Source organism: Apostichopus japonicus, chromosome 9, assembly GCF_037975245.1.
Source record: "Apostichopus japonicus isolate 1M-3 chromosome 9, ASM3797524v1, whole genome shotgun sequence".
NCBI classification, from domain to species: domain Eukaryota; kingdom Metazoa; phylum Echinodermata; class Holothuroidea; order Aspidochirotida; family Stichopodidae; genus Apostichopus; species Apostichopus japonicus.
The window spans coordinates 30385500-30402307 of NC_092569.1; the positions used below are offsets into that span (position 1 = coordinate 30385500).

At 35.6% G+C, this 16808-nt stretch overlaps 1 protein-coding gene and 1 long non-coding RNA gene across 4 annotated transcripts; one reads left to right on the forward strand and one right to left on the reverse strand.

Moving 5' to 3' along the window:
* The first annotated feature begins 224 nt into the window (after window positions 1–224).
* Window positions 225–16356, forward strand: LOC139973597 (ferroptosis suppressor protein 1-like). Of its 3 annotated transcripts, XM_071980398.1 has the most exons (8): window positions 225–409; window positions 6853–6979; window positions 7493–7693; window positions 8979–9217; window positions 10081–10282; window positions 12565–12714; window positions 13839–14039; window positions 14985–16356. In XM_071980398.1, the coding sequence occupies exons 3-8, from the start codon at window positions 7522–7524 to the stop codon at window positions 15128–15130; spliced, it is 1110 nt and encodes a 369-aa protein (XP_071836499.1). In that variant the 5' UTR covers window positions 225–409; window positions 6853–6979; window positions 7493–7521; the 3' UTR covers window positions 15131–16356. The 3 variants fall into 3 exon arrangements, with proteins under 3 accessions (XP_071836499.1, XP_071836497.1, XP_071836498.1); XM_071980396.1 differs by lacking the exon at window positions 6853–6979 and having other exon boundaries at window positions 226–409; XM_071980397.1 differs by lacking the exons at window positions 225–409; window positions 6853–6979 and having other exon boundaries at window positions 7372–7693.
* LOC139974087 (uncharacterized) lies at window positions 2722–6735 on the reverse strand. The gene is made up of 4 exons (XR_011795388.1): window positions 6416–6735; window positions 5017–5182; window positions 4731–4867; window positions 2722–4092 (listed from the first exon to the last, which is right to left on the reverse strand). It is a non-coding gene; the product is annotated as an uncharacterized lncRNA (long non-coding RNA).
* Window positions 16357–16808: the final 452 nt, after the last annotated feature.

The following is a 16808-nucleotide window of genomic DNA, read 5'->3' on the forward strand; positions in this document are numbered from 1 at the left end:
GTTAATATCGATAACAAGTAGGGCCTAAACTAGAGCCATTTTCTCTGATATTTGTTAATTCAAGGACTGTAAATACGGAGCCTTGACCTGTGTATGTTTCTTTACTTAACGTTCAGGCCGTACACAATTCCCATGCCCTCTTTCCTTTTCAATTTATCTGATGCGGTTCAGTTGTCTCGTTTGAATCTTGTCAAGAGACCCAAGCGAGGTGGTCAAACACAATCAGATATTATCTCCGTTATCAAAACTATAGCAAAAACAGACGCTGCATGCATATTGATTCATTGCCAACATCGGTGCGAGGTTTTGGTTTTAAAAATAGAAAGAATGAGATTGTTCTTGTCTTTATTGGTTGCAAGACCTTTGCCGCTTACCATGCGTTACTAAGCCCAGACTGAAAGAACACAGTGTAAGTACCGCATTAAATAGGCATAGGCTATGTCTAGACTTGAATTAACAGTTTGACACTATAGGCATAAACTTACTGCATATTTACAGCCTTAGTAGTCTTATAGTAGGCATACAAATAAATAAATAAACAAGTTTCAATCTAAACAAGATGGCACACACATAGACATTTCACAGATAGCTTACACTTTTCAGTCAATGGGCAATACATTTTCTTTAGAAAGGTACTTTGTAAACTAAGTTATTCTAGCTTATTAACTAAAACTACATTATATAAGATACTCACAGTTCATTAATACTGAACCAAATACCATCTGTTGGTACTTAGGCTATGTCAACTGCTTTGCCAACTGTGACCGTATACCTTTCCAGCTTACTACACTAAAAGCTCAGTGAAAATGACACCGTTCTTTACAAAAAATTTATTTTATCAATATTAATTACTTTTATTGAGTTATCTATCGTTCAAAATTTTGAGCTGAATTATATTCGCCAGATTTATTAACGAGTCCGTAGATTCTACATACTTCAATCAAAATTTGCAAGCCCCACCCAACAGATCATGCGCGAATCAAATCTCTCTGTTTTGTTTACGACCGTTACACGTTAATCCTAGGACTGCTTTCACTTTCTTTGCATAGCTTGTCTTATGTCCCTTCTCCTGAATAGCACCTTTTTCTCGATCTTAACGATGTAGCTTGCAAAATTGTGTCATTTTATTTCCATTGCAATAAATAAACGGGTGCTTTCAGACGTTTCCTCCCTGGAATAAAAATGGACGATGCGAGTAGAAGACTGCAGTAAAATCTTGATCGCGTGTGTAGACTGTTTCGTATACATTTGTGTAGTGAACACGCTGACATTGGAGGTCGCAGTAATTCTACGGTAAATCGTTCGTGCCATAAGCACAATGAAAAATACATTTCTTTCTTTCGATTGCAACAACTTTTCTCCATTAAACCTACCTGGTCAGAGTGTATTTAGAATTAGAAACATCGAATCTACTTCGGAATGTGTTTTCCGAAATCAGCAAACAGGTATTGAGACCTTAGTAGATGATGGAAATCTCACTGTTGAACGCATCGGGGAAGAGTTATCAAGCTCGATAATTTAGTGGATTATATGTATAGGTGAGTGGGCCGGAATTGCCCTCAAAGGTGTTTTGATATCACGCAGAGGTGAAGGTTAGCAGGCACGGTATAACCTACGTAGCTGTACAACAAAAATCTATCACTACACAACTGATTGTTATGAGCTAGTAGTTCCTTTGATGATATTAATTGTATCATAAACGTGGACTGTCCCCAGGGGTGTAAAAAAGAATAGCAGAACGGTGACTGAGGGGCTGAGAAGATTCAACTATCAGAAGCATTAATTTTGCTTCAAAAAGTGATGGTTCGTTGGGTTAGGCAAACCTCACAAGAGGGGAGTGGGTAAAGGGTCCGGGGTATTCAGTCTAGAGCACCGCGGCCAATTTGGGAACCAGCCAGTAAAATGGAGCGGATGAGGAAAATGTGGGATATATTAAAAGTTTAAGCAAGTGAGTCTGTTTTTGTAATTGCCCGAAGCCTGGTATGGCTCACAACACCTCTGGTGTAAACATCGGTATATTTAAAACTACTGTCAACGTTACATCAGAGCCCCAAACACACCACTTCACCAAAATGATTTTATATTGCCGTGAGTTAACACTCACTGTTCAAAAACTAAGTATCAACGATACTACTTGCAAGTCCGGGACAAATCCGGGACACTATACAATGTAAACAACAATAACTGTTACTGTTTATTCTGACAGTTTGTTTGTAGTGGCTTGCAAAGGTTTATTTACCTTCAGATTTACTATTGCATGTTAAGTTTATAGTCCACGATTGTCTTAAAGGGAACGAATGCTCACATTGAAAGCAATTGGGGTAATGTAGAGTTAAAACACTGTCCATATTGAATTATATTTATATCTGACCTATACCAATGAAAAATTCAACCAGTAATCTGCACTCTTAAAACATCCGGATCAAATTTGATTCATTCCGAATCAAATTTAATCCGGTTTCCGGATCCCAGGGGCACCGACCCCGTCCGGATGAAAATGATCCGGATTTCCGGATCAAAGAACATTGACCCCATTCCGGATCAAATTTGATCCGGCTTCCGGATCCCAGGGGCACCGATCCCGCCCGGATCAAAATGATCCGGATTTCCGGATCAAAAAAACAATGACCCCATTCCGGATAAATTTGATCCTGTTTCCGTTTCAAGGGTTCTTACGTTCTGGATATGTTATGAATAAGAAACAACATACAAATCTGAAAATAACTTGGCCATGTCTTGATTCTTTTTAACAACTTCGTTAACAAACAACGTCAACTATTTCTACTTACAGAAAGAGGTTGATTTGGGTTACAATACTGATGAACAAAAGCGGAAATGGAAAAGTGGATGGAATGCGAGAGTTTTATCAAGGCAGCAAAAGTGTATACTATTTTTAGTTATATCCCTGCTATATATGTGACTCGTGACTTGTTGTGGCAATTTATGTGTAACTTTTTGCTTTCAAAATCTTTATTTTCTAACTAGAAGCATGTCTTATGCTTTAAAATCTCCACTAAAGATATCCTACAATAGGTTCAAATGTTAGAATGTGCTTAAAAGAGATCATCTCCTGCTAACTTTAACCTTTGAAATCTACATATTGCAGGAAAATGAACAATTCTGAAAAATGCTACTCCACCAGCCTCTCAACGAATGGTCTTACATTATTTACCAAATAATGATACTTTGATATATGTTGGTTTGTTGCGAATACCTTAGTACTATAGAATGACACAACTTTGATATTGTACAACTTAACAATAGGTAAGACTTTAAATTGCATGCACAAAACTTTGTTACATACAGCAGAAATGATAGAGATGTGATTTGTCATGGGAATAAGAAAATGTTTGTAAAAATAATTTCCTTACTATGTTTACCTCTGCAAAATTTTATTAAATATTAATTGCATCGAATGTTCTATGTATTAAAATAAATGAAAATACTTCGAAAACTTAAGTATTTCACTGAACCACCAACATGTTTGGAAATGGACAAGTGCTTGCATAATCACGTATGAATGCTTGATGATGTTTCTCTTGTTACTTTGAGTGGCATGGGCAGATTTGAGTTGGGGGAGATGGTGGGGGCAGGTTAAGTACCAATGCATCACTCACTCTTTATACTAGAAATAACACCATCCCTCTATTCACCTCTTTAAAATCTGAACAGCTCACACATAACATTGAGGAATTTGTGCAATTAAATTATGCAACCGGCTCACCCGAACTATTCCAGTGCAATTTGACTTGTCAATATTGAACATTAGTGGACAAACTGAACTCAAACTATGATAAATTTGTTATCTAAGATAATGTGATATCCATTAATACCATGACGGGTAAGAGAAAGGTGATGATTACTCAGTCTTCTGGTTCAAAAAGTTCTCATAAAGTCCCAGGTAGTATCTTCTATTTCAAGTATCAAGCATTTTAAAACATATGTCAACTGTCTGCAGAAGTCATTGCAAGGTAGCCCCCTTTTTTCAACTCTACTAAACACCTGCTCTGGTTGCTCTCTTGGTCCTCATGCCAAAACGAAAGGCTGTGGCTGTTGAACTTTATCAAGGACAGATGGTATGTTTGTGCCAATCTATTGAAAAGATATATGAGAAATTACACATTTTTGTTTTCAAATTGCAACATTCTGACATACAAGGATACAACCATACATTGCCACAATTTTGAAATTTTGCAACCAGCTCCTCATCATCATCACCATCATCACCAACACCACCATCATCATCATCACCAATACCACCATCATCATCACCACCACCACCATCTTCACTATCATCATCACCACCACCATCACCAACACCATGCATCATTATCATTGTGATTCTCAATCATTTCATAACCGTTAGGTCATTCTCTCTGAGAAACATATATGATTTTAAGAATGTGAGGCAACCTTCGTTAACTTAAAGTACTAAAAATAGTAGAGTCATAAAAGAAAGAGAAAAAGCAGATTTGCATGATTTTGAAGCTCAGTAAAATTGCAATCAACCTAACAGGTACCCAAGGAAAGGCTAGAAAAGGACCAGCAAAACACTCATACCATACTCTTATGGCCCAATTAACATTGATATATAATGTGTAGCCTACAACATGGCATTATTCACTCTTCTTAAGTCTTACAGCAACAGTAAGCTTTTGGCACTTTAGTTCGGGTTCCTGTTCGCCAAGTGACTGAGCTAGAATAGCACATGTAGTGAGTAAAACTCTTACCATGTCATCTGTTGTGTATTTTCTGAGAGAATATCTCCCACAGAACTCTTCTTATTGTCTCTGATATTAAAGGCTCTGTGATACTCCAGTTTCCAGACACGTTACCACCGCTGAAATAACACACTCCTCTGCATCATCTGTGAAGAACAATCATTGATATCGTTTTAAGCAACAAAAGTAACTAGATGCAAAAACTACATGAATGAATGAATGGATGGATGGATGTATAGATGGATGGATGAATAAATAAATAAATAAATTAATTAATTAATTTAATTTAATTTACCTGATGTCAATTCCAAATCTGTTGTGTCAACCAGCTTTGAAGGTTTATGAGGGTCGCAAACAGACTTCTTTGTCTTATTTTGGTCCTTTCTCCTCACGTATCGCAGTCGGTTTTCCAGGTTGCCTGTTGCTTCATGGCGACCTGTGCCAGCACAAAACTAGACTTCCTGAAATTTAGCAAAGACAACATATGATAGCAAAATGTTACTTCTCTAAAAATTTATTGTAGTAATACCTCCATGAAAGTTCATTTCTGCATTTTTGTTTTATCTGCAGACCTCATGCAATTAAGAGCCTATTCTTATCACAAGCCATACTGTACAGCACCCACTTTTGCACACAGTATGGTATATGAACACAATTTGAAAAGACCTGTATTTGGCCAATTTTTCCTTACCTTATTTTGCATTTTAAAACATATTGCCATAAATGAAGTTTACAGAACGTTTCAATACGGATCTCATTTATGATCTATTTCCATGAACAGTATAAGAATTCAGAGAAGTTTCTGCATACCATTTAGTGTGTTATTTTACCCCTCTTTTTGCCATTACTAGGCAAGACCATAAGCAACTTTATGCAAAGGTGTATCGGTATAAGCATTAACATAAAGCGGCATACCTGCTCGGTATAACCGGGTATACCTGAAATATTCGCGGAACCGCTACTTCAAGCGTCGACTGTATTATTACACAATACCATGAACCTATGGACACTAGCCTACAAATGTATTTGCGATTTAATGATGACTTCACCATCTCTGTTTTTTTCTTTTGCAGAAACTTATTTAAATATTGATTAAAAAAAAAAGTACGTAAAATCAGTGTTGTTTTCATTTCAACGCAAAAGTACAGTTCAGTACACTCCACTACTGGGCCCAGTCCAACCACAACACTACAGCAGCATATAGGCCTATGCCTTATTTGTAAATGATCACCTTATATAGAACATACTGTACAGGGAAAGACTGATTCCCACTGGAGGCAAGTCTTACATTACCTAAATCTAAATTACCAGGAACCCTTATTAGGCCTTGCCTGCCTTACTTATGTCATTCAATTTATTTGGTTATCGAAAAATGACAATCCACTTTGTGGTGAAGTAGCAACTGAACATTAGAACCCACTAATAGGCCACTATACAGTAATACTGTTTGCCCTGTAGCACCATAGAGGCTTCACAATAGTACTGCATACTGTTGTGTGTAGGCATGTACAGTACTGTAGTATACTGTACAGTACAGTCAATCAAAACCACCACACGCTACACACTATAGTGCACACTGTATAACGCTAGGCCAGAGTAAACCCGTCACGGAGTGAGCATAGCTTCTTCAAATCACTAACTTTATTGCGTATGATTAACACAACAAACGAAATGGAAAGTGCCTAATAACTCACCTTTGAAATTCTTGACGTACTTCTCCAATCCCCATTGAAGTAATTTTGCTCTTACGAGATCCATAAGAGCATTTCGTGAGTGCAAAGTTTGGAAAAGATGGCTACGAATAGCGTTCGAGCGCTGCAAGCACAATCAAAGCTTATGTCACATGATGTACATCAGCCAATAGCATCAAGCGCTACGTTCTGATCAGGAACGGTACAAAGGAATGATACCATGCCTAATGAAATTGAATCGGGAATGGTTGAATTTTATCCGGGAATGGATTAAACTTATCCTGAAAAGGATGAAACTATTTTTATCAGGAATCCGGGTCACAAAAGTGACCCGGAAAAATTAAGAGTGTGATGTTTGAGAGTAATGCCATATTTTTGGTAACACTGAGAGATAATAGAATTTTGTGTTTAATTTTTAAAATTATTATGCTAAACACTAGTCTGCCCATCTCCCGAATCTTCAACTGGGGACTGAGCCGAATCTTCAATCGGGGACTGAGCCGTCACCTACCATACAATCAACAAACACGCACCACACAGACCCACGCACCCTCACAACCGATAAAGGTAATGTATGAAAGTTAGCTTGGACTAAGGACTTGATTTGAAAAAAAAAATAAAGGTTGACATATAAATTGTCCTCATCCTGTGCATATCCTTTAACATCTTAATTTCTTTGTGGCCACCCGCCAACTTTTTGGTGAATTCTCTTTTGAGTTGCATGTGAGTTATATGTTTTTTGGGCAGGATATTTTCGATTGGTTTAATTCATAATGATTAAATGTTGAACACTTACTTTCACGACAGCTAAAACATTGTAGTTATCATTAATTTTAATTGTATATTGGAGCATTATTATACGCTGTCAAACTAAACAATTAACCATTGGTAGCTTCAGTAGATGTAATGTTTATCTGATACTATCACTTTAAGGTCAAATATATAATATATAACCTTGGACTGATCTTCGTGCTTTCTCGATACTACTCCTCTGACACACCGAAACAGGTCGTAAAATGTACGAGCGCATGGTGAGCTAGGACCAATAACCAGCTTTCGATGTGTTACGTCTTTCTGTAGATCAGCTGCACTTTTGCCTCACTGGTACCATGGGCGGTAGAGATTCGGTCCTGAAAGATACAAAAGTTGTCGTAGTTGGTGGTGGTTATGGTGGCGCCCAGGCTGTCAGCCTCCTCCGTGGGAAATGTCAGCTAACTGTCATCGATGCCAGAGAGTACTACCATTATTGTGTTGGGGGACCAAGGGCAACGGTTGAACCTGGTAAACCTTTATTGACTTTGTAGAAAAATCATCTAGGACTCGCTATGCTGCTTACTATGTGTGATGCTATGTCTTTCAAATTGGACAATCTGTCTAGGTCTATACTTCTGCAGATGTACCTTTCGTGAAGGTTCTTACTGCACATACTTTCTCTTTAATATTGAGAACTATTAACCAGGGGGCGTAACCACTTACTCTTAGCCCTACCACCCATCCCTTCCCCTCCATCCTCCCATTCCCATCCATCCTCCCCCCCCCCCAAAAAAATAGCTACATATAACAGCCACAGTACGGTATGTGCAGCAACTCTTAAACCATTCATAATTCTTCCACATTGTTTAAAATGTGCACGTTAAAGCACACTCCACTGTACCCAAATTTATCAAAGGGGAAGGGTATACATATACTTTAAGACCCTTTTTTTCTCCAGTAGAGGAGGACATAAAATTGTTGCCCCTCCTTTGCTCCTCCCTTTCCTACCGCCATAAAAATTTATGGTGGTTTCAAGTGCCATGCTTTTAACTTGACAAATCTAATCAAGGAAACTTGCTCTGATGGTGGCAATGAAATAGTTGTTAAAGTTTGAGCATGGGTGACCATTGTGTGTCTTTTCTGTTATATTTGGGGGAAGTATAGGTATAATGAAGACCGTTAAATAAGTATGAATTCAATTTGTTAACACGAGTAAGGAAATGGAATCTAAGAAGAAATACATTCATTCACAAGTAAAAAGGTATTCTTCCAAGAAAAGTGACACAGATGTTCCACTAGTTGATTAAACATTGTTTTTTCCCCTGTTATTTACCTTTTAGCTTCAGAAAGACTTCGTAAAAACTTCAGGTGATATTTTTTAAGAGATGAATCCACTATTTAAATACAGACACTATTCAGTTATGTTGTGGTAACATCCAATAAACAGTTTAGAAGTTCTCAAAAGACATTTTTATTTTACAAAGTTCCTGCTGTAAACATTGGTAACAAACTTGCTTTGTATTTCTTTCAAAACTTTGGTGCAATCATGCAATAACAAGGTCCATGATGATATCACTTGCAGCTGGTTGACTTCACTGTATTTTTACGCATTTTTAAGCGTTACATTTTTGTAAAGGATGGTAGTACAGAAAAATATTCACTGTATATGATTGGCGGGAGAACTACTACATATTCTAGCTTTTAATTGAAGTGTGTTAAATATTACGCTTGCAAAGGGAAACTATAATAAACTTTTTCATGAAATGGATTTTTAGCATATTGTTCCCTTTTCCCCCACTGTTATCACTGTCAGGTTTTGAGAAGAAAATGTTGATACCCTATGCAGAAGCGTGGCCGGGTATTTATCAGCAAGGGAAAGTCATCGGTGTCGACCCTAAAGAGAAAGTTGTGCTGTTAGAATCTGGGGAGGAAATACCATACGACATTGTTATCATTGCCACCGGCTCTCGTGGTCCGTTTCCAGGAAAGATCAAACTTGATGTTAAAACAAAGTCAGAGGCAGAGGAACTCTTCCGTGCCAAACAAAATCAGGTAATTTTGTGAACTTCATGCATAGACAGATATAGCTTTGAGTGTATACACAGATCAAAATTAAGATTAATAATTTACTTGAAACATTGCCAAGTTCACTTAGTGTTGTGTGTTTGTCTTAAATATGAGTATAATCATATCAATAGCAGTACTATGAAACCAGATAACTTAAATATGAGCATAATCTTAAATATAATCTTAAGTATAAACTTAAATATGAGTATAATCATATCATTAGCAGTACTATGAAACCAGAATCACAACCCATTAACATCACTTTAACCTTTTGAATTCTCCCCAAGGAATTTGAAGTGATGAATTTAAGAAATAACTGTTCATATTGGGATATTAAAAAAAACTGTTCAATATTTATCCTCAACTCATTTAGCTCTGTTGATCAACTTAGGATACCTGGAAATGTTTAAATGACTTTAAACATTGTATATAATGATACTTAAGGTTCAAAGTGTGCTGTAGACACAGAGATGCAATCAAGGGTTGTAGCTACATTACATATTACTGTACATGAAAGGATCATGAGATGATTCAATGTGGCATGAATGGTACATATTTTTGATTAATTTACTGACAAAGAGATTCTTTTTGCATCTAAGACAACACTCATTTGTATACCCTAGGGTAATTATGGCTTAGTCGGTTGTAGCATTGATAGCCTTGTCGGCCACAGCATGGTCATTCTAGTTAACCCCAGCGTGACCATCCTAGTTGGCCCTAGTATACACTTAGTACCATAGTGGACCACACTAGCGTAGCAAATAAGACCCGTATCAATACTTTTCTTACTAATATTAGACTATAATATGTTATACAAATAACAGTTGAGTTGTTACTTACTACCATAGGTTCAGTCTGCAAACAGAATCACAATTATTGGAGGGGGCGCTGTCGGTGTAGAGATGGCGGCAGAGATAGCCACTGAGTATCCACAGAAGGAGGTTACGGTAATCAGCTCCAGCGAAAAAATTGTGACAGGTCCATTCAAGCAAGGATTCAGAGATGGTGTTACGAAACAGTTGAAAAACCTAGGAGTACATTTAGTGCTGGGTGAGGATATATTGATTATTACACTATAATTAGGCCTACTTTTACATTAGTAACTATTATTACGCTAATTACTATACTGAAAGAATATTCTTACATGCTTACAGCTAGAGTACACTTGAAAAAAAAAACTATCTTTTAGAGTTTGCATTCCTTAGCTTGTATGTACGGATATTTATGGCACGACAGATGCTTAAAATCTTGAAAAAGTGTTGTACCTTTTAAAACATCCAACATACACTGTCTTTGTAAAACAAAAACACCTAGCCTAGACTATACTTTACATAACCGGACTGAAACATTGTCATTGGTTATTGAAGATAGCTAGACAGTATAGTATTGTACATGTTTGATTAAAATCAAATGACAGCAACTTCCCAGTCTCAGTAAAAAATGTTCTTGAAGTAACTGCTTTCTGTTGAGAAGGAGAATATGATTATGAAAGGCATTCAGATATAAGAAACCTCTTCTTTTTACTTTATATTTATTTACTTTTTAAGACAGCTGGTTTCATTTTATATCTAGCCATGATATATCTTCCACCAGGTTCTCCTTTGTTAGCAAAGTGTAAAGATCTGAAAGATATCTGTGACATTTGCTGCTCATGGAAGTAACTGACTATCATCCGCAAAGCTATATTGAAAATTATTATTATGATTATTATTATTATATATATATATATATATATATATATATTAATATTAAAATCAACATTAAACAATGATTCAGTGTTTCAAGTCAAAACGTGCTGCACAATTGTGCATGAGGATGAATATGCATATAAGGCAGTAATACTTTGTTTCTTACAATAGATATTTCGATTTTTCTTAAGGCAATCTAAAGTTTTAAATTTCATCACTCCTGTATGGATCCAAAACACGAATAGACTCCTCAAAAAGAAGGATATCCAATCAATTTAGTGTATTAATTTCGCTAGCATTGAAATATACACGATCTTTTAGGCGCTATACACAATTAGTTCTGAATCACAGAGATCAATACGTCATAGTATTTTTATTAATATTTTGAACAAATACTATATGGGATGAAGATGTCTAGTCATGAATGTTTGCATTGTGTTTAGTACATTTTTTTGGTTGGTTGTGACAAGCAGATTTGTTTGGTAAGAGTCATGCCTTTTATAATTTATTGTAATAATATGATTACTTTAAGCAAACTAACGTACATGTTGGCAATTTACGTTTAACGTTTACGTTTATGAAATTCCAAAGATATGTGGCTGTCACCTAGCAAGACATGCATATATCTTCTTTTGGATCCAGCTCAGAGATGAACCTTTAAAATCAATGCATATTTTCAACAATTCTCAAAATCTATGATGACAGCTTAAGACGATTATAATTTTTCAAACAGAATTTTATCATTTTTAAGACTACCATACATTTTGAAAGGTGAACTGTATAGTGATTATATTGTGGTGGTATGTGGTATCAGTTGTGTGCACAACACCGTGACATCGGTTTCAATTAAATCCTGACTTAAATTAAAGGTCCGAAATTCTCTGTTATCAATTGTCTTTCAATTATATGGTCATTGTACAAAGCGTTTGCCAACGTAAATTAATCGTACACGTATTACTGCTATTTAATGTACTGCTTGATCTTTTGCTATAAAGTTCTGACAATTTTAATATATTCCTCATACTTATCATGCACTTATATATATTGCTATAATTTAGTGTACACTATTCCATTCATTGCTGTGAAGTTCTGTGACAAGTAGGACATACTCCTAATGCATTTCATGCATTATAAGCACTGTTTTTGTCAAGTGATGTTGTAATTTATAACATATAAAAACTGGACATATAACCAATACGTTTTTCTCTTTAACTATTATTTTTTGTTTCAATTCTATAGCTGTTGTAGCTTGTAACGTAACCTAAACTTACACATATGTAATACAATTATTGAAGTTTAAAACTTGGTTCATCTGTATACAATTCTGTGACAAATTGCACATATCTCTGATGCTCAACTTGTATTAATTTTGCTTGTATGATTAAATACCAGCCTGTGGTAGCTTTAGTGTCAAACATATCCTAAAAACAAAACAAATATTTAAACTTAAAAATGGAAAAGATTGGAGTTAGCTCTATTTTTTGAGATCCTATTGCATATTTTATTTAATCCCTGAAGTATTGCAAATTCATTTCTAAGTTGTGTTAAATTCAGTAAAGAAAGACATCTGTGGCACAAGACCAGTACAAGCAGACTAAAGGCTTTTATAGCCTGTAATATATTTATTTCTTAAACTTTTAACAGGAGAAAGAGTCTCCAACTTCACGGACCTTCCTAACGATGGATCCAGCTCTTGCACAGTAAAGACGGACGGAGGAATGGAAATTGAAACAGACCTTGTCATCATGGCAACGGGTCTGCAAGTAAACGCAGCGGCATATGAGGCATATTTCTGTTAGTGTTTGTCTTTTTTCTTCAATTTATATGATTGAAAGACAATTAGTTTTTTCATTTCTTAAAAACACTCATCAGGCACTGAATGAAACTGTTTACGTTGGTATTTTATAAGTTTTTATTGTTTACCTAACTTATAAAAATTTGATTTAATGGATCAATGTTTACATGGAGAAAGTTTATGTATATAATTCAGCAGAAAAGTTATGTTTGTAAAAACCTTGTATAACTTTTAATTGGGAATTGAACCCTCTGGCTGGTATCATTTAATTCAACCAATTTAAGAGAAACTTTATAGTCTAAAAGCAACAAAGATGTATTAAAAGCCCAAGCATACTGCAAGTGATTTGGTTTTGTCACTTTCCAAATATATTCCAGTAGTACTATGGGATATGTTTTTAACAGGTTAGCATCATCCCTCTCTAAAGATTTCAGGCATTATGGACAACTTACTGAGTTTCTGAATGAACCATTACATATTTTGGAATGAATGTTTAATCTAGGACCCAACTGTTGAGAACTGGCAATACACACTATGTATTCTAAAATTAACAGTACTTAAATTGTCTATCCCACCACACACTTAGGCAGTGGGAAAGGGGGGGTGGTAATATTTTATAATTGTGATGGTGAAGGGGATATATAAAACTTCATTTCACAGTTTCATATAGTCTTGATTGTGGAGTGTAGAGTTACAGCAGATACTAACCATGTCTTGTTTTACCTCTGCACTATTCAAAATACTGCTTTATTGAATTTTACTGTGTTTATTGTTTACTTTTTGTTCATTTTTTTTATTGACTTTGATCGGTTTTTGAAGTGACGATATCTATTTTGAGTTTCTTTCTCATTCTTAGGTTTCTTCATCCTTTCATGCTGACATTGTGTGCGTGTGTGTTTTTCAGTGCATTTTGTCGTTTCATACTCCTTGATGTTTTCATTGAATTGTTTGTTCATGTTAATTGGTTCCTTTTGCTAATGACTTCTATTTTTATATAGAGGAAATAAACAAATATTAACTGTGAAAGAACACATTGTCATATCTTGTTAAACTTTATCGTGATCACGATTTTACCCTTCAATTACTGATACTGTTTTGTTTTGACCTTTTTTTTCATTTATAGCTGATGCTATGGATGAGAGTAACTGCCTCAAAGTTAACCATTTCCTTCAGGTAGACGGATACACCGATGTCTTTGCTTTAGGTGATTGTAACAATGCAGACCAGGTTAAAATGGCATTCAAAGCTGAACTTCAAATGAGAATTATCGCTAAAAATATGGAAGCTCTGCTTAGGGGTGGTGCAATGTCACCTTACAAGGAAAGTGAGTAATACTGTATGTATCGATCTTATTAGTAAGATATTCAATTAGTGAACTTTTTGTTTTACTCACAGCGTCTAAAACATTATATCGATGAATATCTTAATAATACTTTTAATAACAAAGCAACACAAGAAGGCAGTTAACTGTTGGGTACTGGTGGCTTAAATTTTGTCATACAAAGGAAGTCAGTAGGTCTCAAGTACAGATTTAAATGTTTCTGGGTGTTGCATTAGTTCCATCAGTAAATTTCATTTTGAAATTTCTTCCTGTCTAAAGTATCGGGTGTGTAAGTTTTACTAACTTAATGATCGGCATTTGAATCTGAGGAAACTAATGGGTTTTCTTTGGGTCGTGCAGGTGTTCAAGAGGATATAAATTATGATTGTGGTTTAATTAAATGGAAGGTAGATCTAATAATGATATATAACGAGAGAATAACATGTTATCAAACTGCGTATCTACTGCAAAAAAAAAGCCTGTATAGGTAAATATGTAAAAGTTAGAGGACCCCAGTGACCTTTCGATCCTAGCAGGATCTTCTTTGGAGGTGAACTGAAATGACGGCAAACTAAGAACATATTAAGATTTAGAGATGGACAGACATGAGTTAAATTGGAAAAACGATCAGCTGATGGAGCAATAAGAGCCACAAGAAAAGAGAGGTAAGATGAATGACAAGAGCGGTCAGAGGACTAAGGGCTGTGGAAATAAACTGTTGATTTATTGCTATATTGAGATCCCCATCTACTAAGGGCTGGATAATTTATTAAGAATAGCACAGAGCTGATTTTTGTTTAATTTCACTTACACGTATCAGTAATATTGACAAGAAGGACCTTGCTTTGTCTGTATTCATATTGAAAGTAATAACATGACCAAAGCAGCCATCATGCAGGTACCCACTGGAAAGGTGACTATTTACTGATTTTCTGTCTTCCTTTGCAGAGAATTTCATAATGCTTACATTAGGAAGGTATGGGGGAATGACCCAATATGGATCATTTGTTGCTGGGTCATTTGTGACCAGAATAAAAGCCAAGGATGTCTTTCTTGGGAGAACACGAAAGCTTTTCCTCAGTGGGCGTTTGTAGGCCTCTTTTCTTTTCTATTTTTTACAACTAATCTCATGGTGCATGCCATATTTATATGAATTGTTTAAAATTATGTATTATTTCTATAATTGATCATAGTGTGGTCTGATTCTTCGATGCTAAATCTTATCTAATCATGGACAATATTGTACATATTGTTGTGAAACTCTGTCAGCCAGTTTATTTTACACTTGGAAAATTACTCGTTTGTTTCTCACTTTCTGGTTTGGGGCAAAATATTGCATACAAACAACATTGTTGTTTAGCATTGTCTTGTTTTGCATTGTATCAAAACTTGCCCCCCCCCCACAAATAAAAAAGGCAGATAAAATGGTAGACGACAGAGATTAATACCATTGCTGTTGGTTGTATTCATAATTATCTGTACCGTATAGTGTAAAAGCAGTCCGAATGATTTAATAGGTTAACACCATAAATAAATACTGCTCTCTGCTTGTAGATAGGTATCAGTTAATTGCATGTTGTTACTATAAGTACTTCAAACTGATATTCCACTTCCAACCCCAATCGAACAATGGAGTTAGTTCACATCCCTACAAATGTCATTTTTTTGGGGAGACATCAAACAATACTTTACAAATAAAGGACTTTTTAAGGATTTGTTTTAGCATAATCCAACTTAAAGCAACATTAATTTTTGTTTTAATGACGTTGTATACTTACGTCAAATACACTTGAATATAAATATACATATATCTCTTAGATATTATTTTTTCATGATATAGCTACATTTCATGCATGACAAAGCACTGTGTTAGAATCATTGTTTATTTCCAGAACGAAAATATGTGTTTTGTGCAAAACGGTTGCAGTATTTTCCTTTTACCGCTCACTTGTAAAACAAATATAGTAGCATATTGCATTACTGTGCAATTTTATTTGATCACAGGCATGTCGTCTTGAGGGTTTGTTAATTTCTCTGGCAAAACAATCTATTATTGGGGATATTTGATTCACATGGTAATTCTGTAATAATATTAACCGTTCAATAGAGTGTTTTAGGTGTGTGCAGCAGCATTCGTGCTACATGGTGTAATACGGTGACCTACTTTATATATGCGCTTCTACATACCATACTCAGTGCTCCCTCTGCGCACTGATACACTGTAATATGATACTTACCTGTTATTCATATATGTGGCCTCTGTTACTCTTCTTCTTATCGCCTTGCCATCCTCGAGAGTACATCATTAATAAAGATATCATAACCGTTATATCATATCAGAAATATTTGTATCTTATTTGGATTCTCGGCTACTTCAGGTCGATCGATAGGATTACATGGTGGGAGAGTGTAAAAGAGCTTCGTTCATCACAATTACGGTCGCTAAAATTAACATAACTTTACACTGACTCCCAACGGCAACGCGAGAACAGCAGTAACGGCACCCCTAATTGCGATAAGTTGACACTACATAGTACATTTCGTACACCATCGGATGCCAAAACGAAAAAAAACAAATGATCGCACGGACTTTCGGATATTGTTCCAACGCAAAGGAAGCCATAGTATAGAGCCCTTATACCATATATATATATGTATATATATATATATATATATATATATATATATATATATCCGCAAAAGAGGACTGAACAGTCTTCTGCTTCACTTTACTGACACTGAAACTGAAATCGGAATAAATTTTTAATTGGC